Raw genomic sequence first — 26,031 nt, 5'->3', positions numbered from 1 at the left:
GCAGTCTTCTTGATTTCAAGGGAGATGTTTGGGTATGTGTATATATTGAGTGTTTGGTTAGGGTTAATATTATCCTAAACACGATTATCATTAAACACTGCATCATAATAAACCGGTCAGATCATAAACCGACCACGTGTATGTGTAAAACGACGTCGTATTTTTGTCTACATTGACCCAACGCTTATTTCTCCGGCACAATTGTTTCAGAGATCGGGTCAAACTCAAAAGATCGATTTTAGAATTAGATGATAGATTTGGTTCCGTAATATCTTCTGATTTGGACTGAAGAAACAGGATTACCCAAGTTTGGGTAAGGTTTTGTTCTCATTTTGTTATCATTGGACGACATTTATAGTTTCCAGCGATTTCACATTACTCATTGGAAAGTTTCTGGTGAATTTTAGTGATCTCACTGGTTATTTCAGGTTTGGTTCCTGGTTTTTTGATTTTGTGCTAAGCATTGTTGAAAAGTTCTTATTTTGTTTGTTAAAATACCAGTGCCAAAGCTTTGTCCACCAAGTGTTTGTGTTAATTCCTGAATGAGTTTTCATATGTATGACATTGTCAGATTCGCATGAACTGATTTGTTTTTGTGGTTTATACGGTTGTAGGAGAAGATAAACAAACACACTTTAAGTAAACCTGATGAGTGGAGGAGGCTCAAGTAGTTTGCGTTCAGCATTGTCCTATTGTGTGCAGCAAGTACGAAACTATGACTATCATCATTACCTCTGTCTCCTTGAACTCCCAACTGAGATGCGTAAAGCTGCATTTGCTCTCCGGGCATTCAATGTAGAAACTGCAAGAGCCATGGATGTTGCATCTGATCCCAAGATTGGCTTGATGCGTTTACTTTGGTGGCAAGATGCAATTGACAAACTCTACACCAAAAAACCCATCAACCATCCAGCAGCACAAGCTCTGTCTTGGGCAATATCAGAGCATAACATCAGTAAACCTTGGCTAAAACGCTCAGTTGAAGCTAGAATCCGAGATGCGCAAAGAGAAGTAGACGATATACCAGAGAGCATCGAGGAGCTAGAGAAATACGCAGAAGACACGGTATCCACACTTTTGTACAACACCCTCCAAGCTGGTGGAATTAGTTCAACAACAGCGGATCACGCAGCTTCACACATTGGTAAAGCCAGTGGTCTTGTCTTGCTACTGAAATCATTACCTTACCACTGTACCAGAAACCGTCACCAAAGTTACATCCCTGCGAAACTCGCTGAGAAGCACGGGTTGCTCGTGAAACAAGGTGGGCGATTAGAAATCCTTCTGGATAACGATTCAAGAGAAGGACTATGCAATGTCGTGTTTGATATTGCATCTGTTGCCAATGCCCATCTCGTGAAAGCCCGTGAACTGGCGGGAAAGGTTCCCAATGAAGCTAAACCCGTTCTGCTTCATTCTGTGCCGGTACAAGTTCTTCTGGATTCGTTGAGTAAAGTACAGTTCGATGTGTTTGATCCGAGGATTCAAAGAGGAGTCCTTGGTGTTCCTCCACTATTGTTTCAGTTTAAACTCAAGTGGTATTCATGGAGAGGAATGCTCTGAAAACTTTCTCTCTTTTTTTTTCTCGGTTTCAAAGACATTACATTAAATTTCCTGTTTGTCTGAATTTTTCCTTGTAATAATACAAATTTACAAATGGTGATGTGATCGATCGTTACAAATAAAAGAATTTATCTCCTATTTCTTACAAATAATATACATTTTCATGTGCTATAGTGGAATAAGCCCATCTTCTTGCATTTTTCTATACAACATATCTGCTTTATCCCATTGCCGTATCCTACAAAGGCCTGAGATCATCGTAGTGTATGACACAACATCAGGCTCAATTCCTTTGAAGGCAAGGCTACAAAACAAGTCCCAAGCATCTTCCACATTACCAATCTTGCACATCCCGTGAATGACGATATTATATGTAGTAATATCAAGTTCCATTTCACTCTTTTGCATATTCTCGAATAGCATCAATGCTTTCTCTACCTTCCAGTTACTACAAAGCCCGTATAAAAAAATACTGTAGGTCCTAATATTGGGACGAGGATCCATCCTTCTGAAAATTTCTTGAGCAACTTCTGATTTACCAGCTTGAAAACATCCCTGGATAATAGTGTTGTAAGTGACAGTGTCGCCAACTAATCCTCTTTGAGACATCTCGCGGAAGAGTTTAGTTCCTTCATCTACCCTCTCAGACTTGCAAAATCCGTTTATGAGAGTATTATAAGTCACTACATCAGGGAAACAACCCTTTGTTACCATCAAATCAAGCATTTCTTTGGCCTCATCTACCTTACCGTGCATACAAAGCCCATTGATCATCGAATTGTAAGTGAAAACATCAGGATCTATAGAACTTCTTCTCATCTCCTCATACAACTTCTCCGCCTCCAAAAAGTTCCCTTCTTTCACAAACGCATCGATCAACGCAGTGAAAGTGATTACATTAGGAACAACATCCCTCATTACCATATCACTCAACAGGCGAGAAGCATCGCTCCATCTACCAGAACTACAAAGACCGGTCACAAGAGAGTTGTACGTAACAGCATCCGCTCTAACCCCATCTTTTTCCATTCTCTCAAACAGATCCAACGCATCATTCACCAATCTAACTTTACAAAACCCATCAATGATGGTATTGTAGATAACAACATCAGGTTTACATCCCATTTCCTCCATATTACTAACCAAAGATACAGCATCAAAAACTCTATTCCCTTGACAAAACCCATTAATCAAAGAACTAACCGTGACAACATCAGGCTCGTAACCACACTTGATCATCTTCCCAACAACAGATAAAGCAATAACAAACCGAGAGCATCGACACAAAGAATTAATCACAATGTTGTAAGTATAAAGATCATGCCCGATTCCACAAACCTCCATATGTCGAAACAGAGAGATCACAAGATCGTAGTTCCTCGATTTGGCGATTCGACTCAATAGTTTACTGAATTCAACAATTGAAGGAAGAGGACGAGACTGAATCATGTTACAGAACGAATCAATAGCATCGTCTAAATTCACATTACGATCCCTAACGCTACTCGACGACCTCTTAGTAGTAAAAGTTCTTCCCCAGAAACAGCTAGTTACTACAGGGTTACCTTTCTCCAGAAGACACAGATTGAGAAATTTCTTAGCCTTCGATGCAATTAAGATCGCGATCGATCTCTGCATTTGATTTGATTCGAGCTCTTTGCAGTTCGTAAGCTCTGTCTATGGAAATGGCTAAAACCCTAGCATAAACCCTTTTTTGGGAACCATCTCCTCCATGAGGGATAGAGACGACGATGACGAAAGCGAGATATTAAAACCGGTTCAATTCCGGTTTAATACTTTTGTAATTGAACCGGGTTTAGTTTTAATTTAATTATTCCATCGTTGTCTTTGTAAACTTGTAACGGTGATATTAGCATTCGTTTGTGAAGCCCACCAGTGTACACGTGTCTCGATTAGATTTTGCATGTTCTCTGTTGTGTCGCAAGCTGACCATTAAATTTGATTTTTTTCCTTTCTAGATGAGATGTAATATTCCAAAATATTCAATCGTCGACATCATTTAAGTTTATATTTTGGATTTTTCTTATTACTATAAAAAATACTATTAGAGAAAAAAATTATCAAAATTAACGCGTTAAATTACGTGGGTTTAAGATATTTATGGCTTTAGTTCTTTGTCTAGGAGCTTATAAAATTATATTTATAACGAATAAGCTCTTTCCGACTTAAAAAGCATATAGTACAAACTTTAATTATGTGTTTTATATTTTATAATCATGTGGTCTTAAGTGTTTCTATTAGATAACTCAAACTTTGTTGACAAAACAGATATTACATTTTATTCAGTTTTTATATTATTGATTTATTATTAGTACACCATTAGCTCCATAACACCAGCCTTTGCTTTTTATAGTTGTTCTCTTTAGTATCTCAAAAAGCCTCTCTTTCTCTCTCTCTTTTCTCTCGCTCTCTGTGCCGACCATGGCTAAGTCTTGCAATTTCAGACCAGCTCTTCTACTTCTTCTATTACTTTTCCTGGTTCGAGCCGAGTCACGCGGTCGTTTCGAGCCAAAGATTCTTATGCCGACAGAGGAAGCAAAACCGGATGACCAAGACGAAGATGGTATCGGTACAAGATGGGCGGTTCTCGTCGCAGGTTCTTCTGGATATGGGAATTACAGACACCAGGTACACATACAACATATCTTCTCACATATTTTTGGTTCCTAACAAATTGATTATATTATTCATTATTCAAATCAAAATTATTCATTGATGATTTTTTTTTTTTTGTTAAAGAAATTATTTTTGGCCTTGAGAATATTCTTATGACATGCAAATATTTATTTAATTATTTTCTTTGTATTATAAGTTTTTTATGAATTGATTGGAGACTAAGATGCTATATATAGTGAATTTCGTCATTTCTCAATCTATTGTCATTTAAGAAAAAAGATTCTTAAGTTTATATATTGATTAAGCTATGTATTAAAAGTGTTTTGTTACTTTCTTGTTTTGACAACTAGTGTTTTGTTGCTTTGTATTAAAGGCTGACGTGTGTCACGCATATCAAATACTGAGAAAGGGAGGTTTAAAAGAAGAGAATATAGTAGTTATGATGTATGATGACATCGCAAACAACCCACTCAATCCTCGTCCCGGTACTATCATCAATCATCCCAACGGCTACGATGTTTATGCCGGAGTCCCTAAGGTATGTATCCCTTATTTGTTTAGCATGAATTATTAAACTTAATCCGAGCAATAACTCTGTATTTGGGTTTGGAATATCTTCTCGTAATTAATATCGATGGTCTTGATGTGACCTATGTTTTGGTCCAACTAGCGTCTTATCAGGTTTTAGAGCTTTATTTATTTTTATATTTATATTTTTGTATATTCGAGATTTTTTTCTCTAGAATCTTATTTAAATTATACTTTCTTCTTTGTCTAGGGCGCTTAATTAAGGTTGTTAATTAATTTTAAATATATTATTGGATCTATCGTGTTAGAGATGGTGACTTGGGCACTACACAACAATTATACTGATAGCGACTCTAGGGATATTTGCTATGGTAAACCAAACTTTATGTGTGGACCTTTGATTGGTATCGCTCTTTAGATTTATTATAACCACTAATTGTTTTCCGTTTTTAATAGTTTGTTCAGTTATTTACTTTTTGAAATATCTTTTTTTTTTCAGGACTATACCGGTAGTAACGTTACGGCTGCGAATTTCTATGCTGTACTTCTAGGCGACCAAAAGGCTGTTAAAGGTGGAAGCGGTAAGGTCATCGCTAGCAAGCCCAACGATCACATTTTCGTATATTATGCGGATCATGGTGGTCCCGGAGTTCTTGGTAATTTCATCAACTCTTGTTGTTTCCAGATTAGATAACATCTTTCATATAAGGCTTGTAATCGATTGCTTATAATGGTTTTATTTTTTTTATTTGTTCAATTGGTCAGGGATGCCAAACACGCCTCACATATATGCAGCTGATTTTATTGAAACGCTTAAGAAGAAGCATGCTTCTGGAACATATAAAGAGATGGTAAAATTTCGTATAACAATTTAATAATTTGTTGTGTTTTATTTGTTTTGTTATAAGTATACAGTAAATGTAATAATTGTGAATAATGTCGTGCAGGTTATATACGTAGAAGCGTGCGAAAGCGGGAGCATATTCGAAGGGATAATGCCAAAGGACTTGAACATTTACGTAACAACGGCTTCAAATGCGCAAGAGAGTAGTTACGGAACATATTGTCCCGGCATGAATCCGTCACCCCCATCTGAATATATCACTTGCTTAGGGGATTTATATAGTGTCGCTTGGATGGAAGACAGGTACACATTTATCTTACAATTATGTTCTTTTATGTGGATATGCATTGGTTTACTTTGTGTGGTCGTTCTATTTGCAGTGAGAATCACAATTTAAAGAAAGAGACCATAAAGCAACAATACCAAACGGTACTGTGTGAAATTTTATTTTACGTACGATGGTTGGTTTGGAAATGTGAAATATATTGGATCTTTTTATTCTGGTGTGCAGGTGAAGATGCGGACGTCAAACTACAATACCTATTCAGCTGGCTCTCATGTGATGGAATACGGTAACGATAGTATTAAGTTGGAGAAGCTTTATCTATACCAAGGGTTTGATCCAGCCACTGTTAATCTCCCTCCAAACGAATTACTGGTCAAGTCACAAGTGGGAGTCGTTAACCAACGCGACGCGGACGTTCTATTCCTTTGGCACATGGTAGTGAGCTAAACTGTTTTGGTTACGAAGTTATGATTTTTGGTTTTCTTATTTGACTTCAAAGATTCAGCTTACTTAAACCATATTGGCTTTGGTTTTAGTATCGAACATCGGAAGATGGTTCAAGGAAGAAGGATGACACATTGAAGGAACTAACTGAAACAACGAGGCATAGGAAGCATTTAGACGCAAGCGTCGAATTGATAGGCACGGTTCTGTTTGGTCCGGCAATGAATGTTCTCAACTCAATCAGAGAACCCGGTTTGCCTTTGGTCGACGATTGGGAATGTCTTAAATCAACGGTACTCACTCCTGTTTAATTTTGTTCATATTATTGTTAAAAGGATTGGATATAATGTTATCGAAATTTCTTAGGTACGCGTATTTGAGACGCATTGTGGATCACTCACACAATACGGGATGAAACATATGCGAGCGTTTGCAAACGTTTGTAACAACGGTATCTCAAAAGAGCTGATGGAGGAAGCTTCCGCTGCAGCATGTGGTGGTTATAATGACGCTCGCTACATGTTGCATCCATCAATCCTAGGCTATAGCGCCTGAGAGATTTTGAGGCTTGTCTTAAAATAAGTGTTTCAAGTTATAATCTTACGATGGTTTGAAAATAATAAAAATGTTTAGCATATGTAAATACGTACCGTACGTAGCAATAAGGTCGTCTAACTTTTCTTTATATACTGTTTGCTTTTCAGTAAGGCTTTGTTATATATGTTGTTACCATTTACATGTAAAAATCTATAGTGATCAGCATCCGATTCATTACAACCTGGCATTCAAGTCTCAGTATGTTTTCTACAAAATGTTTAAATGTAATGATACGCAACATTTTTAACATTTTCTAGCGAAATGGAACTAGGAAATAGAAAACAGAAGAAGTTGAACACTAGTGTTTAGCTTTGGATAAACAGACCCATATTAGAAGAAGAATTAAGACAGTTTTTTCCCCTCCAAAAAGAAAGATTTATTCACTAACATTATCATCTTTAAGTACTAGACCTATGGTTCTAAATTCCACAATTTATCTTTCCTTTTTTTTTAATCTTATACTTACTGCCATCATTGATCCGAAGAAGATATGCAATCATTATCCTCCATTTCTAATATACATTTCACTTTGGATATATATAATTAAATCGTATATAGGTAGATGAATATTGAAAAAAAAAACTCTGAATCTGCAATTATTTGTCATCACGCCTTGAGCTGCCCAACAGTGAAATCATGAAGGTTGGTGTGCATATGTTTTTCTTTGTGCGCTAGATATGTAGTTGACTTTAATAGTCAACGAGTCAGCTTAAACAAAACTAATAATCATAGTAGAATGTGACATTTTCTTATTACGCATAATCAAACTAACAAATATTATTTCGATGGTAGGGTTCTGAACTTCTGATAAAGGTTTGAGCTGTATGTATTTTGACCCCCCCTCCCCCCCCCATAACAAAAAAAATAAAAATAAAACAGGTTTGAATTTAGATGTAATAATTTTTAACCAATTAATATCCTATGATTCTTTTTTTTTAAGCTTTAAGATACTTATTAATCTGTCATTGGGTCTACCTTTACGTGTTACTTTGAGAAAGTTGGAGATACATGAAATTATAATCCGAATTAATTGCTGAAAACGTGTTGAGTTACTATTCAATCATATGCTGTAATTTTTTCGTGTTCAGTCATTCATGGAATAATTAGAAGTTGGTGCATGTATTATGTATAATAGGATACCATTAAAGCCATGTAATAATTTTTTTTTTTGGTTAAGTGGCATAATCAACGATATTAATGAATTTTCTAATTAGCATGAATGTAAATTATATATGATGATATATAGTATAGACAAAATTAAGTGATGCTCACAGATCCATGCTTAACAAAACATAACATATAATCTAATAACGCCTCCTTTTAGGCATAGTCGAATATGGGTTGGAGTCTACTATTGTATAGTTTACACAATGAACTATATAGAGCTCATATATATGAAGCATGATGGATAATATTTTTCTTTAATGTTGTTTCGAACTTTTCAAACGTAATAATTTATGTTCTCATCGGACAAGAAACTGACAAGAGAAACAAACTTCTCCACGTGTTTTAAATTATAGGGCTTTTCTGTAATGATTAATTAGTATCAAGAGACTTCTAATTTTGAAGAACTGATCTGTCTTTTTAATTTATTTTGGAGACGAAATGAAGAACTCTGTCTTCTTTCTTATTAAATGGGTTCATGCGACGTCAAATCCGTACATCCCCCAACCCCACGACACTTACACAATTGGACCGGTGTTTTAAAAATATGATGCATAGCCGACGAAATAAGAAATTTAACATTTATATTATTGATTAGTTAGACCATAATTAGTATACGGCTCGTCGAATAATATTGTAGATATACTAGTTGGGCATTCAGTAAATATTTTATATATAGGTGAAATTACCAAACTTCTGCCACCTTTGTCATGCGTATGTATAGTATATTGGTTGTTTAGTCCATTTTATACATTTGTACTAAAATGTTGAACTCTATATATGTTTTTTAGACTCTTTTTTCTTTCTTTTTAAACATGTGTAATTGGGGATGACTTAACAAGTGTGGCCCTCTTTATGGTACAAAAGTTTCCTTTAGATATATATGGAAATTCTTCTTCTAAAATACAACCTCTAAAATGTAACAATGTGTGTGCATATAAACTATACAATATCAGTGTATCGGTGTAGTGTATATATTATACTATATAATTCATAATGGTAATGTGCGATTTCAACAGGATCTATATAAAAATATTCTCAAAATTGATTTAACATATTGTAATTATGTAAAATATAACATAAATAAAAATATTTAAGGTATAGCATATTTTTGAAAATGAATATTTAAAAAAAAATATTTTTAACAAATTTTCAAAAAAAATTTAGTAAAAACAGTAATAATATATAGAAACTAAAATTGGTGTTAATTAGGACTTAGGATAGTACTTTTGGCTTAAACCGGTATTACTTTAACTTTTAAGTGATAAAGTGATCATATCATTTATTTGTAAAACTGATAACAAAATAAAATCTTAATTATTTTGGTTCATTTATCGAATATCTTTATTAAAGTATCATGTTTCGCTCGTATTTTTCTAATGTTAGTATATTCAATTAAATATTCTTCTATGTAATACTACATTTTTTAATTATATACCGTACCAAAAAAATTTACAACATAGTAATTATAAGGGTCTTCCACTATTTGTTTTTGGTTCCAATTTTAACTATGCATATGATTATTTACCAAACAAGTGCTACTTTTATATAAAACAAAGCAAAGTCTTGTTGTTCTAAAGTTTTCCATGTTCCACTTACGGTAGGTGGCCAATAGGAAATCACCAAAACGTATTCATATATGGTTATCATTACGTACACATAAAATTGTCATGTCAAACTTTACTAAACTCGAACATTTTATCAGCATAAAGATAATATTAAGACGTACATTAATTATATATGGTCGATTGTGGCCTAGAAAAAATAATATTGTAACTGATTATTCACATACATTTGGATCAAAATATTAAAATATAAGCTCCAATTCATGTTAATATTGATTATTTACAGCCAAACAAATTTTAATCAAGATGTCGTATATAGGAATCGGCGAGAGGTAAGGTGGGACAAAAAAAATGACACTTTTTAGGATCACGCACTTTACTTTTGCTTTACTTCTATCTTTCGTTTCAACAACACGAATTAAATAAATAAATTATTAAAAACTCAATACGCATTTTCCAAATTTTTATTAATAAATTTCGCTGAAAACAAACTTTGCCCTAAAGTCCCAAACTTCAGCCGCAGGCCTGAATTTTGATGAACTTACCTAAAGTTGTACTATAATCTATATACAACTTACCTAATTTAGATCTTAAAGCATCATTCTGTTAATTAGTTGGTTTAGTTACTAAAACATTTATCCTGTAACACTGTAAGAAGAGTGTTTTTTTTTTTGGATCAACGTAATTAAGAAGAGTGTTTAAGTTAAAGTTTAACTGTCAATCAATTCTCAAGAGCAGAAAAAAATATAAAAATTTCAAGAGCAGAAAATTATGTACATTTTTTTTTTGTTGGGTTCACCAAGCAGAAAATTATGTACAAGTCAACTAAAATCAGTTTCATTTGTGAACTTTGAAATGTTTCTTATAATCTAATATATTATAACTATGCAAATGACATAATATAATCTAATGACATCCAATCGTAACCAGAAAACAACATAAGAGACTAATCAACAATTTTTTTTTTAAATGTGTGTTAAAGATCAAATTCGTAAGTATTTACAAAGAGCAGCGAAGAAATAAGACAAACAGAGTTTTATATTGGCAGCTCTTTCTGTGGCCTTGGCAAGTATACCTGAATATACAGAACTTTCTTCTCTTCTATTTATGTAGTAATTAACAACATTAACACTTGGTTAAGCGTTTTCGTTCAAAAAAAAAAACACTTGGTTAAGCAAATGTTATGTTGAAAAAACTAGCAGGGCGGGGGAATTATATATGACATTGACATGGCATTCAAACTGAAACTATATATGGTCATGGTCTCACGGAAACGGAAACCCCGATCAACATCACTAAATCGCTAACATCAAATTTATCACTAAATCGCTAAACCTTATATTGAAACCAGACAGTGTTTTTCGTGGATGCTAGTGCGTAGTTCATAGGATCGATAATGAACAACTCTTCTATTGAATTAAAAGAGTTGGGTGAAAGTAGAAACTTAAAGTCTATATGTATATAAGTTCTTTTAACAGAAAAGCAATAAGTGATAAGTAATATTAATGATTTAAAATTTCATAAGTCAATTAAAATGTGTGATGTAATATTCAAAAAATATTTCACAAATAATTAAGAACGGGATAAGTAATAACGGGATGAGACGACCCCCACATGACCAAACAGTAAATTGTGAGATTAATGATCGAAGCCTACCTCACGCCGGACCATCACCCGCCACGTCATCTCACTCCCAATTGTTGGCGGGCCCTTCATTCCACTATTACTGGCTCAAATTCTACTTCTTATCATTTTTTTAAAAAACTTTTTACTCATTTAGATGAATTTTTTTTTTGTTATTCTATAATTTGGCTATAACTTCTGTTCAGAAAATTAGATACTTCCTTTGGCTTCAATAACGGTATTAATAAATGCGTAATGTCACTGCTTCCATTAGTTAGACAAATAAACCTTTTTATCACTAAAATTTGGACACTACCATATATAGTACCACTGGTTCACATAATACCATGAGAATAAATGTAGGGATTGTGGTTTTAGTAAGATTTTTAGAGGCGGATATAGTTATAGTCGAGGGAAAATTATAACTGGAGGGGTAATTAAGTCTTAGACACTCACGTTAACATTTTAGACTACGAAACTACTCTGGACCTTTGAATACGCCGAGTCTTGTAGAGAAAAATTTATATGAGTTTACTTCTGAAGTTGCCAAAGAATGAAATTATATGTAGCAGCAGTTTACATAGCACAATAATGACCTTTTTGCAAGTATATCATAGAGGGTTCGTCGTCTTCAAGATACACGCACTTTGACAATAATTAAGAAATGTCTCCACATTCATTTTCGTTGTAGTTGATGATATGAACACACAAATGCATACATATTCTTAAAGAGACTTTTGTTTTAAACTGAAAAAATGACTTTTGAAGTCTTTCGAACCTTTTCTTTGGATTCCAGACGACTTAAAATATCTCATCAGTTCAGTTCAAGTACACCGGCTACAACTCTATATATATAGTCACTGGTAAAACAAAAACTATAGCTAGTAACCACCAATCTAACCTCATATTTATTCATGATCCTTAAAAAAAAAAAAAAAAAAAATCTCTGACGAGTTGCATTGGGAAATTACACCATTTTTTTATTTTTTATGTTTATAAAAGTAGGGATTATTGTTCAAGCGATCATAAGAAAAGAAAAGATTAAAAAAGAAAAAACTTTGGACGGTCTCCATCAAGAGCTGGTGGATGGTAAAGGAGGTTGCCTCTCTCTCTCAAAATCTTGCTTGAGCCCCCTTATTCGCCTCTCTTTCCCCGGCCCCGAAGCTTTTGCAACAAATAAAGTCTCTCTATCTCACTCCTTGGGTTATGAAAGGACATAGAGAGACTATGATTGAGAAGGACAGAAAGAGAGAGACAAAGTAGTATAGATTATTAGGACACGGTTGTCTACTTTTTCATGTGTCTTCTTCTTCTCTCTCTCTCTCTCTCTTTCTCATTCTTATTCATCATCATCACCCTCTGATCTTCTTTATTTAACCCTACTCTCTTTCTCTTTTCCCATCCTCTCTCTTACTATCTCTGACTCTTGGGATCCGATCTCTTTCCGGTGGCTATCCCCGATGATAACTGTCAAATCTTTTCCATTTGCATAACTTCTCCTTTTAGGGTTTTCTCTCTCTCTCTCTCTCTAGCTCTGAGGACTTTATAGTGTATTTCATGAAGGGTTCGATCTTTCCAAGTACAAGAGGAAGATCCAAGTAAGCGCAGTCACATACAATAACTCAAATCCTGAGCTTTTTTGAAGGGCTTTGAGTTAAATCAACCTGTTTTTGAGTTTTGTTTTTGAGGTATAGACCCTAAATTTCTCTAACGATTCTACTCCATATTTGATCCTTATCTTGTATCTCTATGTTTTTAGATATTATTTTCGTCAGATACTTACCATTTTATTTTCTTAAACTTTATTGCATTATTTTAATCATTTTCATCATTATAATGATCATGATCATCGTCCTCTTATCCTACTCAATGTTGCTGATGTTACAAGTTAAGCAAAATATAATCCTTAAGAGACTCGTGGGGGCTTGATTTTTCCCTATGATTTTGCTTTTTGATTGGTGACTTAGAGATATTTCTCATATTCTTCTTCTCGTCTTGACTTTATTTACTCTCATATTTAATCTAGCATGTATATATGGAATCTTTGCAAGATTAGTAATATATGAGATCATGGTTAATTGTAAACTAGCTAGTAATTGTTTCATATCATAAACAGGGCGGCTAATTTCAATACGTACGGAAAAATAAAGATTTAAAGGATGAATTCATTTACTCAAGTACCACCTGGCTTCAGATTTCATCCAACTGATGAAGAACTTGTAGACTACTACCTAAGGAAAAAAGTTGCATCAAAGAGGATAGAAATCGATTTCATCAAGGACGTTGATCTTTACAAGATTGAGCCATGGGATCTTCAAGGTTATCCTATCATCTCTCTTCAGTGATGATCCATGTTTTGATAGAAAGGCTGACAATTATTATTATTTTTTGTAATAATTTAGAGTTATGCAAGATAGGAAACGAAGAGCAAAGCGAATGGTACTTCTTTAGCCATAAGGACAAGAAATATCCCACGGGAACCCGAACCAATAGAGCGACGAAAGCAGGATTCTGGAAAGCCACCGGAAGAGACAAGGCTATATATATAAGACATAGTCTTATTGGTATGAGGAAAACACTAGTGTTTTATAAAGGAAGAGCCCCAAATGGACAAAAATCCGATTGGATCATGCACGAATATCGCTTAGAAACAAATGAAAATGGAATCCCTCAGGTATATACGTTGATCCAAACTCAGACATCTTAACCCATAATTTACTTGCATAAGGAAGTAAGCTCCCCTAAATATATATATATATATATATATATATATATGATCTTTCTTAACTAAATTTGTTAAATATTTTGAGTCATTCACTTTTAGAGTGCATTGGAGTAGTTCACATCAAGAATCATAACATCTACATATGTCCAGTAATATCCTAAGTGTTTTGTTAAACTCCCTGTAAACATATAGAGCATACATGTTATTTTACAAATGTAACTAAAGAAGTCAAACAAATGAAAACCGATGATCCTTCTTTGGTCCAAAAGTTTACTAAACTTTATTACAATTATTGATAGCTTAAATGTTATCACAAGTTAACAATTGTTGCCATATCCAAATTCGAATCTCACTGGTCACTAAAGTTTTTACTTATATAAGGTAAAAAAAAACACATATATGAGTGATGGACAAGTGTGTGCATTTGTGATGTCGTAAATGATTTTTTTTTATGTGATATGTGTGTAGGAAGAAGGATGGGTGGTATGTAGGGTGTTCAAGAAGAAATTGGCGGCAACAGAGAGGAAAATGGGAGATTACAATTCATCGCCATCGCATTGGTACGAGGATCGGCTCTCTTTCATCGCCTCCGAGCTCGATTCCAGTTCTCCACAACAGTTTATTCCCAATCATCATTATAACCGCCACCATCATCATCACCAGCTGACATTGCCTTGTGGCCTCAATGCGTCTTCAGCTTATGCATTCAATAACAACAGCAACAACCCTAACTTGCAATGCAAGCAAGAGCTTGAGTTACATTACAATCACATGGTACAACATCAACAACAAAACCATCATCTTCGAGAATCTGTGTTCCTCCAGCTTCCTCAGCTCGAAAGCCCTAGTAGTAATTGCAACTCTCTACCTTATGGATCAGACAACAACAATAAAAAAACAAGAGATATTGGGAACTTGCAACAATCATCAAATCTCTCTCATGAGGAACAACTGCATCAAGGGAATCAAAGTTTCAGCTCTCTTTATTACGATCAAGGAGTAGAACAAGTGACTACTGATTGGAGAGTTCTCGATAAATTCGTTGCTTCACAGCTTAGCAATGAAGAGGCTGCAGCTGCTGCTTCTTCTCATCAAAACGACATCAATATCGACACGAGAAACACTGCTTATGATCAAGTGATAGCGAATGATTCTGAAAGAGTTGTTGAAATGGGAGAAGAGTATACAAATGCTCATGCTGCTTCTACTTCGTCGAGTTGTCAGATTGATCTCTGGAAATAGTGATAAAAATGAAGAAGATGCAAGGATAAATATATATATATATATATATATATATATATTTATATATGAAAACTACATATGCACACTAGTGCTGTGTAGATGATGGTGGACACAGTCTTATACTTAAAAGAAGAAAGGGGAAAAACAAGGAGTTATTTCCCGGATTTATATATGGAGGTTTTGTACATAATAAAAACCTACAACAACTATATGGTATTTTCTTTTGATTATATTTTGTTACATTATTCACTATATGTTATACGCACACATGTATGTGTGTATGTATGAATCTATATATGCATCTCTAATTTTATATATAAACCATATATGATTTATGATTTAAATGTGGGACCAATTTTGTATGAAGGGGACATCTACTTCTAAATAAAATTTATACTTGTATATGTCTTCAATTGTTGTATACTCATTTAATTCATGTCTTTTTTTTTTTTTTTTTGGTTCTTCCCTCATGATTATGTGTTTGTAAATTTTCTTAAATCCAAACAATCACATCAGCAAAAAATTGTATACCCCTTTATATTAAAAATCCGTTTACTACTTACATTGCACTTACTACTTACAAAACCCAAATTTAAAAATCCGTTTACTACTTACAAAACCCAAATTTAAGAGGTAACATTATACTTCGCTACTACCTTTATTAGCTAGATATCACCACATTATATATCACACTTGCTTTAAAAAAGAAAAAAGAAGTGCAAGAGCAGTAGAACAACAACAACAAAGCAATGGAAACAAGAAATTCATTCTTATACTTATATATACCGAAGTTAGTCGTAAATAAATTACCAATTGACTTTTATTAAATTGGAATGACTTACATGCTTTGAGTTGTCTTTGACCATGAGAACAACTTGCAAGAATTTTGAAGATTTAGAAAGCGAAACCCAGAGAAAAGAGTGTGAACTAGCTAGAATAAGTAATATCAAAAATATGGCGTGGTGTAGAGCATTTGGAAAAAAAAAATGGTTATATGACATGTTGGGTCGAGAATATAACATATATAGAGAGACAAGCCGTGTTAAAAAAGGAAGATAACAAAAGCGTGCTTTGTCGATCATTAGATATTTTGTAATTATAATGTTTATTTCAAGGGAGGCAGAGAAGACAAAATTACTACTAGTGTTTGTTAATTAAAAGTCCAAATTAGGTTTCGAGATGGATTTAATATATATCAATATTTAGTTGTGTGTGTGTCGGAAATATGAAGCAAAATCTAGTTTCCAAATTAGAAAGATGCATGAATCGATTTTTTTCACTTACAAAAAGAAGTATTTGGGATTTCTAAACCTAACTTATATGAATAAGATGACTAATAATATCACAAGAATCTTTTTCTTTGTAAAACAGAATATATACTTATGCTCCCCAATAGCAACTAATACATACCGTTATGGCGTTATGGGGTGATATATGATTAGCTAAAAATTTTAGGTATGAATGATCAGTTCATAAGAAACATCATTATTTGGGCGTGCTCTGTGGGATTGACACCCCTATACGGTTCCTGTCTAAGCAAAAGCCTCGGATAAAATCCACCTTTTAATTGCTTAAAAACAATTAATAAAAATTGACCATTACTATTAGACATTTTGATCTCAGTAACTTAGGGGAACAACACTATATGAGACAAAACCATGTGACGTTTTATCATTAGTGTTTTCTTTTTAACAAAAAGACATTATTGTTTTTTTCTTAATTTGGGCGTTTACGCCACAAATGACAAATAAGGAACATCACCAAACATTAATGTCTTTTTGGGTTTCCTTTTTTATAAAAACTACAAACATCACCAAACCAAGATCAAAGAGTTCTCTTACTAATGATAAATAAGGAAACGACAACAAAACGTTTCTAAGTTTAACTATAAGCACAGTTCGGTAAAATATTCGTTAGATTTGCTTGGTTTCCAAAAATCTGGATATTTGTAATTTTACAAAGCAAATCAAATACAAAAAATTGGTATTCACCAATACTATAATTTATATAGGGGAATATCCGATCCACCCCGGAATAGATATACATATGCATATAAATATAGATAATCATATATATAGATTATAATTTTACTGTGTTATAATTTTCTAATCATCAAACTAATTATTTAAATTACTAGTTTTAACAAATAAATAAGAGATATATATTTTGGTAAAATATTACTATTTTTGGATTAAATTTTAGGTTTTCTAAATTTTAATTTTAATTTTAACATTTTCTAAAAATAGATACTTAACAAATCGAGTATTCCAGCAAACAATTCTGATTTTAATGTAAACAAAATATTTTCAAGGATAATACAAGTAAATGTTTGATTATACTGTAATTTAGTTTGCGAATTTGTTAACTATAACGTTTAAAATACATTTTTTGATATATTGTAAGGTGTTGATTAGTTCTGCGGCTATATCCGTTAAACGGTGCGTAAAATAAAAATTATTTCATGGGCCTAATATTGCTTAAAATATTGGGCTTAGAAAGAACAATTGTGTCTTATCACCTAACAACGTCCAGTTAACTTCCCCCCCCCCCCCCTGCTTTAACCAGAGAGAAGAAACCCTCGTTGCGTCCACCAAATCTGAGGTAAAAGATTGATTCTTCTCTCTGTTCCTCTCCACCAATTTGGTAATGCTCTTTCGTTGTTGTTCTTCTAAATCAAAAATTTGGGTAAATTGTATTAAGTTTGATCCCTCGTCGTAGCATTTCCTTGTTCGTGAAGTTAAAAAGTTTCGTTTTTGATTGTTTAGATTTTGTTTTTTTAAACCATTGATTCGATTCGCAAAATGTGTTATATGTATCATTTCTCGTGAGCTTTACCCATAGATCTCTCTCTTATTGATTTATTTTAATGAAAGCATGTGTGATGCAAATTTGATTCAAATCCTAAAGTGGCTTCCTTTTTTTTTAATTATTTTTTGGGTTTGATGCATCTGTAGTGTTGAAATCTTGGTTTGGTGGTGTTTTTTTTTTTAATTAAGGTTTTGGGTTTGGAAGACAATGCAGTTCAAGAGAAGATGTGTGACAGTTTACAGAGATTTCCCAGAAGGTTGTGGTGTTCCTTCTAGACGGTATATTATCCAATGCTGATGATGAGTTTCTTAAGCAATCTGAGTTTCAGGTAAGAAGAGTCACGATTACATTGGTCTGAGTGACTTTGTAAGAATGCTAAGAGCTTGAAAAGTTGGTTTTGAAATGTTTCCTGCAGGCTCATGGATACTTCCCTGACATAAAAGAGGCATCATCAGATCCTTGGGAGACAGAGACTTCTAGAATTGACGGTTTGAGGGAAGATGGATTGATTCTTGAATCTAATGGAGGTGTTAAATATCATCAAGAGGAGAAAGGTATAGGAGAAAGAAGCGAAGACAAGCAAAAGAACAACACGTCTTGGGTGAAAAACAAAGCTTTGAGTTCACATAACTCAACTTTTACCAAAAAAAGAAGAAGAAAAACTCAAGTTGCGACAGGTGTTATGGATACCTCAAGGAGAAGTACTGTTTTGGGACTCTCAGCTAAGCCGAATTGCCCTTGGACACACCCGAAGAAACGAGGAAGAAAGGTGAACCTACTAGTCTTCTTTAGTTTGTTTCTTCTCAGTTTATGTTCTTGGTTATATGATTTGTTAATGTAGTGAAACCATTTTTGAAAATGCAGCCGAAGAAAAGGTAGTGGCTAGTGGGTTACTCTCAAATCAAGGCTCTTCCTTTAGTTACTTTTTATAAACCATCATAGGTTTGTAGAAGTAAGTACATTACTCTATTACATTATTACAGGTTTCAGATTAGATGAATCTGAATACAAATATCTCTTTGTGTAGCAAAACTTGACTGACTTATTTTGTTACAACTTTGGTATATTTTTCATCTGATTTTTTTGGTCAACAATCATCACTCAGTAAAGGGCTGTTTAGTGTTCAATTCTGATAACCAAAACAAGCCAATGGACAAAATCGAATTCGAAACCGTACCAAAAAAAAATTTGGCCAAGATTGAACAAACCAATCCCTGTTTAACTGAACACCACTACTTAACCAGAAACTCTATCCAATCTGAACTGAACCGAACCGAGGTTAAAACACAAACCTAGTTTGTTTTCTCAATGTATTCGGTTTGATACAACATAAAAAGATGGAACAGTGACCACTACTTAACCAAAAACTCTACCCAATCTAAACCGAACCGTGGTTTAGCCACACATCCAAATCCGTTTTCTCATTGTACAGTATTCGATTCGATTATGTTCGGGTTGATACAACAAATAAAGATAGCTAAACCGAAACTAAACCGGTTTTAATTCCCATCTCTTTCAGCAAACACTTCCGTTTATTAGGATTCTCTCAGTCAGACCAAAAATCAAAATCGGAGAAACAATGCAGAGATCGATTGCGATGACGGCGACGAGGCTTCTTCATCGCAATCTTCTCGCAGAAGGTAAACCTAGAACCGTTTCTTCTCCTCCTTCGCTAAGCCATTGCAGTTCCTGTTGTTGCTGGGTACGACAAGCTTCTTCTTCTTCTTCTTCTTCTTCAAGCGTCAGCGGTATTATTGATTTGCGAGAGAGATTAAGCAAAACTCGGCTTCGCGATATAAAGCTAAACGACGCGATTGATCTCTTCAGCGACATGGTCAAATCTCGTCCTTTCCCTAAAATTGTAGATTTCAATAGATTGTTATGCGCCATTGTGAAGATGAAGAAGTATGATGTTGTAATCTCTCTAGGGAAGAAGATGGAAGTTTTAGGGATTCGTAATGATCGTTATACGTTTAACATTGTGATTAATTGTTTCTGTTGCTGTTTTCAAGTCTCTCTTGCTTTATCTGTTCTTGGCAAGATGTTGAAACTTGGTTATAAGCCTGATAGAGTCACGTTTGGGTCTTTTGTTAATGGTTTATCTCGTGGGAATAGAGTTTCTGATGCTGTCTCTTTGGTTGATAAAATGGTGGAGATTGGATATAAACCTGATATTGTTGCTTACAACTCGATCATTGATAGTCTTTGCAAAGCCAGACGTGCTGATGATGCTCTGGACCTGTTCAATAGAATTGAAAGGAAAGAAAGGATAGGGATTAGAGCTAATGTTGTTACATTCACTGCGGTTGTAAAGGGTCTTTGTGATTCAGGTAGATGGAGTGATGCTGCTCGGTTGTTGAGTGATATGATCAAGAGGAGAATCGCACCTAATGTGATTACTTACAGTGCGTTGCTTGATGCGTTTGTGAAAAATGGAAAGGTTTTGGAAGCTAAAGAGCTTTTTGAGGAGATGGTACGAATGTCTATTGATCCTGATATTGTTACTTACAGTTCGTTGATCAATGGGCTTTGTATGCATGATCGCATACATGAGGCCAACGAAATGTTTGATTTGATGGTTAGCAAGGGTGTTTTACCAGATGTGATGAGTTATAACACTCTTATTAATGGGTTTTGTAAGGCGAAGAAAGTAGAGGATGGGATGAAACTGTTCCGTGAGATGTTTCAGAGAGGATTAGTTAGCAATACAGTCACTTACAACACTCTTATCCAAGGGTTTTTTCAAGCAGGTGATGTTGATAAGGCTCAAGAATTTTTTAGTCAGATGGATTCTTTTGGTGTCTCTCCCGATATTTGGACCTATAACATTTTGTTAAGTGGTCTTTGTGACAACGGGGAGCTAGAGAAAGCATTGGTGATATTTGAAGATATGCAAAAGATCGGAATGGATCTTGATATTGTTACATATACTACTATTATCCGAGGAATGTGCAAGGCTGGTAAGGTTGAAGATGCTTGGGGTTTATTTTGTAGCCTCAGCCTCAAAGGATTGAAGCCTGATGTTGTAACATACACTACAATGATGTCAGGATTGTGTACCAAAGGCCTACAACGTGAAATTGATGCTCTGTATACAAAGATGAAACAAGAGGGGCTTATGAAAAATGACTCTACGCTATGCCTTAGAGATGGTGACACAACCGTATCAGCCGAACTTATCAAAGAAATGTTGAGCTGTGGCTACGCACCATCCTTGCTTGGAGACAGAAAGTCTGGCTGTCGCAACAAAGTTGTGTCTCCCTTGTAACTGTTTCAGGGGATTTTGCTGTTTCAGCGGTGAATAAATCACTGGCACTTGGTGTTTCTCTAATTCGTGTTGAGAATCCCTCAATTGCTTTATCCAACCATTGAGTAATGGTGGTCAAGTGAAGTGTTATGGAATGGTGAATGCATCTAGGTTCTTTAATAACCTCCTCATTCCTGATTGGAGATTCTGGATTTGGGTTGTACATTTCAAGGAATTCTCTGGGAGAATTTTGTGTTGTCATCACCAGCAGCAGCAGCTCTAACAGTGGTGCTGAGTAGGCTGCTTCATCGTCTCCTTTTCATCTCGTGCTAAAGGTAAAATTTCTGACTTTGGTAATCCAATCACATTTTTTTTTTTGGGCAAACATCCAATCACATTTTATAGTTTGCTCGTGCTGGATAAATTGTTCGTGGTTTCATTTTTCTTTCGAAACCCTTTGGGTTGAGATCGTTTTTACTACCAGGTTGAAGTTGTTCTGGCTTTTCTGTTTTGATTGAAACTGGTATGCAAAGCTAGGACGTCTTAAGTTTGTTTAGCTTTAGAAACATTATAGAAATCTCCCAAATTCGACCTCCAATACATTTTTAGTATCCGTCTGAAAAAGGGATTTTTATTATCAGGCTTTTTTCTATGCAACTCATCCCTGATTCATGCTGTCTTTGACTAATCTAGCTTATACATCACCGCAAATTCTTCTGTTTTGAAGATACAAGTATCACTTACTTAAAACCAATGTTAGTGTTACTGTTGATGAACAGAAATACATGAATAATCTTTACATTACAACTTGAGTACTAAAACCGGGTTTGGCTACGCACTGCAGGAAAAACAGAGGAATGTAGGAAAAAGATGTATTTGGCTCAGCTTGAGGAAGAATGAGCATCACTAGGTTTCTCTCAAGCTTATCATGAATCCTCTCTTTGTACATAAACATATAGGAAAAAATGATCTGCCAGAGGTTAGAGAAAGCCATGATGTTGTAATAAAAGGCAAAGTTTCTCACTTGTAAGAGAAATCTATTTCCCTTGTCAATGTCATCTTTTGATCTTCCTAGTAATTGAACTAGAAAACGTAATAAACAAAGAGAATGCTTGGGTTGTGTGTGTGGGGAAGCCATCAGGGTTGTTTGTTCCTTTTCAAGACAAAAACTACAACTTAACAAGTAACAACCCACAATTTTGTAAAAACTTTTGGCTTGCGGTCTGATATTTTTCCTGTGTTCAAAGTTGTACGTATGAGAAAACAAAAATTCTGAATTGTTACATATATTGAACATGAGTAAAAAATTGAGTATTGACAAAAGGGTCTTTTTAAAAAAAAGAGGACAGAATAAAGAAGAACGCGCAAACCGGAATGTCAAAAAAAAACGCAAAACGGCAAGACTCCAGTTTCCCAATTATAAAAGGTTAAACTAAACCGGTTCCAGGTTAACACTAGACACTTGATGTTGTTCAATGTTCATACTGAGTGTTGTTTTTTTACCAGAGAGAGAGAGAGGAAACCTATATCACTTTGAAGCGAGCCAATTCAAGAGAATGAGGTTTGCGATTGAATCGATGATAGCAAAGAGATTTCTTCGTCGGAGTCATTACGAGAAAGATGCGTGTTGCTGGAAGAGACGAGCTTTCTCTGGTAAGAGTTATAATTTCAGAGAGAAATTGAGTAGTAGAAGTGATTTAAAGTTAGACGATGCTGTTGATCTGTTCAGTGTTATGGTCAAGTCTCGTCCTTTCCCTTCAATTTTCGATTTCAGTAAATTGTTGAGTGCCATTGCCAAAATGAAGAAGTATGATGTTGTCATCTCCTTGGGCGAGCAGATGCAGAAGCTGGGGATTTCACACAGTCTTTATACATACAATATCCTCATAAACTGTTTCTGCCGCTCTTCTCAACTCTCTCTTGCTTTAGCAATACTTGGGAAGATGATGAAACTTGGTTATGAGCCCAGCATTGTTACACTTTCTTCGCTTCTCAATGGGTACTGTCACGGCAAGAGGATTTCTGATGCCGTAGCTTTGGTTGATCAGATGGTGGCAATGGGATATCAACCTAATACCGTTACATTTACTATTCTGATTCATGGCCTTTTTCACCACAACAAAGCTTCTGAAGCCGTGGCTTTAGTTGACCGAATGGTTGTAAAAGGTTGTCAACCAAATCTGGTTACTTATAGCGTGGTAGTAAATGGATTATGTAAGAGAGGTGACATTGATTTGGCTTTGCATCTGCTCAGGAAGATGGAACAAGGAAAAATACAGGCTTGTGTTGTAATTTACAGCACAGTCATTGATGGTCTCTGCAAATACAGACATGTGGATGATGCTCTAAACCTGTTCAACGAAATGGAGAAGAAAGGAGTTAGACCTAATGTTCAACTCCCTCATAAGTTGCCTTTGTAATTACGGAAGATGGAGTGATGCTTCTGGACTGCTGAGCCATATGATCGAGAGGAGAATCAACCCTGATCTTGTCACTTTCAGCACATTGATCGATGCGTTTGTGAAGGATGGGAAGCTTCTAGAAGCTGAGAAATTGTACGAGGAGTTGATCAAAAGGTCTATAGATCCTAATATTTACACGTTCAGTTCATTGATCAACGGGTATTGCATGCACGATCGTTTAAACGAGGCTAAGCAGATGTTTTCTTTGATGGTTAGCAAGGATTGCCTCCCAGACTTAGTGACATATAATACTCTTATAAAGGGATTTTGCAAGTCTAAGAGAGTGGAAGAAGGTATGGAACTCCTCCGCGAGATGTCTCAGAGAGGGTTGGTTGGCGACACAGTCACTTACACAACTCTTATCCAAGGGTTTTTTCAAGTTGGAGAATGTGAAAAGGCCCAAATGGTATTCAAACAGATGAATAATGATGGTGTGCCTCCCAATATCATGACATACAACATTTTGTTAGTTGGACTTTGTAATCATAGGAAGCTAGAGAAAGCATTGGTGGTATTCGATTATATGCAAAAGAGTAAACTGGAACTTGATATTGTCACATTTAATATTATGATTGAAGGGATGTGCAAGGCTGGGAAGGTGGAAGATGGGTGGGATCTATTTTGTACCCTCAGCCTTAAAGGAGTGAAGCCTGATGTTGTAACCTATACTACAATGATCTCAGGATTTTGTAGGAAAGGTTTAAAGGAGGAAGCAGGTGCCTTGTTCAATAAAATGAAAGAAGATGAACCTCTTCCAGACAGTGGTACTTATAATACGCTTATCAGGGCGCATCTTAGAGATGGTGACAAAGCAGCATCAGCGGAACTCATCAGAGAAATGAGGCGTTGCGGGTTTGTTGGAGATGCTTCAACTTTTGGCTTGGTCACAGATATGTTGTTTGATGGGAGATTGGACAAAACCTTCTTGGAAATGCTTTCTTAAGACATTCATAAGGTTCATCATAAGCTTGTTATGTTTCTTTTCTGGTAATTACTTTCTATAAAGGCATTCTTATTATTAGGCTTTCTTCAATGCAACTCGTTATGCTTATACATCACTTGCCCTTTCTCAAAAGCAATGGAAGTTTTACTGTAGCTGAACAACACACACATGAACAAGCTTTGGTGTTTCTTCTACTTTTTAGTGTGTTTGCTTTTCACAATTTGAGTACTAACTAAAACCAGTTTGACTACGCAATGCAGGTGCTTAAAAAGATGTATTTGGCTACCTGTGTGAGGAAGAGTGAACATCACTTGGTTTCTCTCAAGGTTATCACGACTTCTTTATATAAGAAATGTAGGAAAGTTCCGGTGCCAGAGGTTGGAAAAAGCCATCAAGTTGTAAAACTTTCCTCGGGAAAAATTCAAAATCTGTAAGAAACATACCAATTTAGTCGTTGTGTGTTTTTCTTATGCATACAGTGACATCTCTGGATAGATTAGACCCCATCAATAAAGGCAAAGCTTCTCACGTGTTAGAAAATGGATCTACTTCTCTTGTCCACCTTATCTTTGTTATTTCGTATTAGACAAAAAAGAACAGTTTTGTAAGGTTTAATTAATCAGAATAATATTATTAATCACGTTCTTGTTAACACCTTCACAGTTTTCTTTTCCATTGTGGAATCTCTTTCTTTGAGTGTGTGCAACGATGGGTGCATGCTTCTCTGTCTCGTTGTCATGTGATCAAGCTGTGAAGCAAGTCTCTCAGTGGTTATGTGTCAAAGAGAGCTATATTCACAACCTCGAGGAGCATCTGGCAGCTTTGGAGATAGCCATGGAAGAGCTGAAGGCAAGGCGAGATGATTTGTCAAGAAGGATTGAGAGAGAGGAGAATAGAGGTCTACGAAGGCTTGCCCAAATCCAGGTATGGCTTAGTAGAGTTGAGACCATTGAAAGCCAAGTCAACGGTGTGTTTAGTGTTAGAACAACCGAGCTTCAACGGTTGTGTCTTTGTGGGTTTTGTTTCAAGAGTTTAAAATCGAGTTACCGTTATGGGAAACGCGCTGTCATGATGTTGAAGCAGGTTGAAAATCTCATATCTAATGGGGGTTTTTGAAGTGGTTGCTGAGCAAGCTCAATCATCTGAGGTGGTAGAAAGGCCTATTCAACAAACAATATTTGGTCAGGAAACATTACTTGAAAAGATATGGACCCATCTTATGGACAATGGAGTGGATAGTGTGGGTCTGTACGGTATGGGGGGAGTTGGCAAAACAACACTTCTCACGATGATCAATAGCAAATTTCTCCTAACAGAAGTTGCTTTTGATATTGTGATTTGGGTTGTGGTATC

The 26,031-nt window shown here is 35.2% G+C and overlaps 5 protein-coding genes, 1 long non-coding RNA gene and 2 pseudogenes across 8 annotated transcripts; 6 read left to right on the top strand and 2 right to left on the bottom strand.

Moving 5' to 3' along the window:
* The first annotated feature begins 143 nt into the window (after positions 1–143).
* LOC104752928 (uncharacterized) lies at positions 144–1,712 on the top strand. 2 transcript variants are annotated; one of them, XM_010475192.3, is made up of 2 exons: positions 144–313; positions 615–1,712. In XM_010475192.3, exon 2 carries the CDS (start codon positions 649–651, stop codon positions 1,561–1,563), a length of 915 nt encoding a protein of 304 aa, XP_010473494.2. In that variant the 5' UTR covers positions 144–313; positions 615–648; the 3' UTR covers positions 1,564–1,712. The 2 variants fall into 2 exon arrangements, with proteins under 2 accessions (XP_010473494.2, XP_010473495.2); XM_010475193.3 differs by having other exon boundaries at positions 152–428.
* LOC104754136 (uncharacterized) lies at positions 1,601–3,300 on the bottom strand. The gene has a single exon (XM_010476282.3). It carries the CDS (start codon positions 3,199–3,201, stop codon positions 1,732–1,734), a length of 1,470 nt encoding a protein of 489 aa, XP_010474584.2. The 5' UTR covers positions 3,202–3,300; the 3' UTR covers positions 1,601–1,731.
* Positions 3,301–3,521: 221 nt separating this feature from the next.
* Positions 3,522–7,079, top strand: LOC104752927 (vacuolar-processing enzyme beta-isozyme). Its single transcript, XM_010475191.3, has 9 exons — positions 3,522–4,212; positions 4,574–4,738; positions 5,228–5,384; positions 5,494–5,579; positions 5,676–5,875; positions 5,953–6,001; positions 6,084–6,293; positions 6,395–6,595; positions 6,669–7,079. The coding sequence occupies exons 1-9, from the start codon at positions 4,006–4,008 to the stop codon at positions 6,855–6,857; spliced, it is 1,464 nt and encodes a 487-aa protein (XP_010473493.2). The 5' UTR covers positions 3,522–4,005; the 3' UTR covers positions 6,858–7,079.
* Positions 7,080–12,548: 5,469 nt separating this feature from the next.
* Positions 12,549–15,556, top strand: LOC104752926 (NAC domain-containing protein 26-like). Its single transcript, XM_010475190.3, has 4 exons — positions 12,549–12,939; positions 13,368–13,570; positions 13,654–13,925; positions 14,445–15,556. The coding sequence occupies exons 2-4, from the start codon at positions 13,411–13,413 to the stop codon at positions 15,216–15,218; spliced, it is 1,206 nt and encodes a 401-aa protein (XP_010473492.2). The 5' UTR covers positions 12,549–12,939; positions 13,368–13,410; the 3' UTR covers positions 15,219–15,556.
* Positions 14,214–16,214, bottom strand: LOC147926109 (uncharacterized). Its single transcript, XR_015584773.1, has 2 exons — positions 16,061–16,214; positions 14,214–15,208 (listed from the first exon to the last, which is right to left on the bottom strand). It is a non-coding gene; the product is annotated as an uncharacterized LOC147926109 (long non-coding RNA).
* A 2,004-nt stretch (positions 16,215–18,218) lies between these two features.
* Positions 18,219–19,130, top strand: LOC104752925 (uncharacterized; annotated as a pseudogene). Its single transcript, XR_015584772.1, has 3 exons — positions 18,219–18,354; positions 18,418–18,795; positions 18,891–19,130. The product of XR_015584772.1 is annotated as an uncharacterized LOC104752925 (transcript).
* Positions 19,131–19,566: 436 nt separating this feature from the next.
* LOC104752924 (uncharacterized) lies at positions 19,567–22,377 on the top strand. Its single transcript, XM_010475189.3, has 2 exons — positions 19,567–21,608; positions 22,118–22,377. Exon 1 carries the CDS (start codon positions 19,606–19,608, stop codon positions 21,292–21,294), a length of 1,689 nt encoding a protein of 562 aa, XP_010473491.1. The 5' UTR covers positions 19,567–19,605; the 3' UTR covers positions 21,295–21,608; positions 22,118–22,377.
* Positions 22,378–22,774: 397 nt separating this feature from the next.
* Positions 22,775–24,678, top strand: LOC104752923 (uncharacterized; annotated as a pseudogene).
* The last annotated feature ends 1,353 nt before the right edge of the window (positions 24,679–26,031 follow it).

This window comes from Camelina sativa, chromosome 16 (genome assembly GCF_030686135.1).
Source record: "Camelina sativa cultivar CO46 ecotype springtype chromosome 16, ASM3068613v1".
In the NCBI taxonomy this organism is placed as follows: Eukaryota; Viridiplantae; Streptophyta; class Magnoliopsida; order Brassicales; family Brassicaceae; genus Camelina; species Camelina sativa.
The sequence above is the reverse complement of the archived record's forward strand: the minus strand, read 5'-3'. Positions and strand labels throughout refer to the sequence as shown.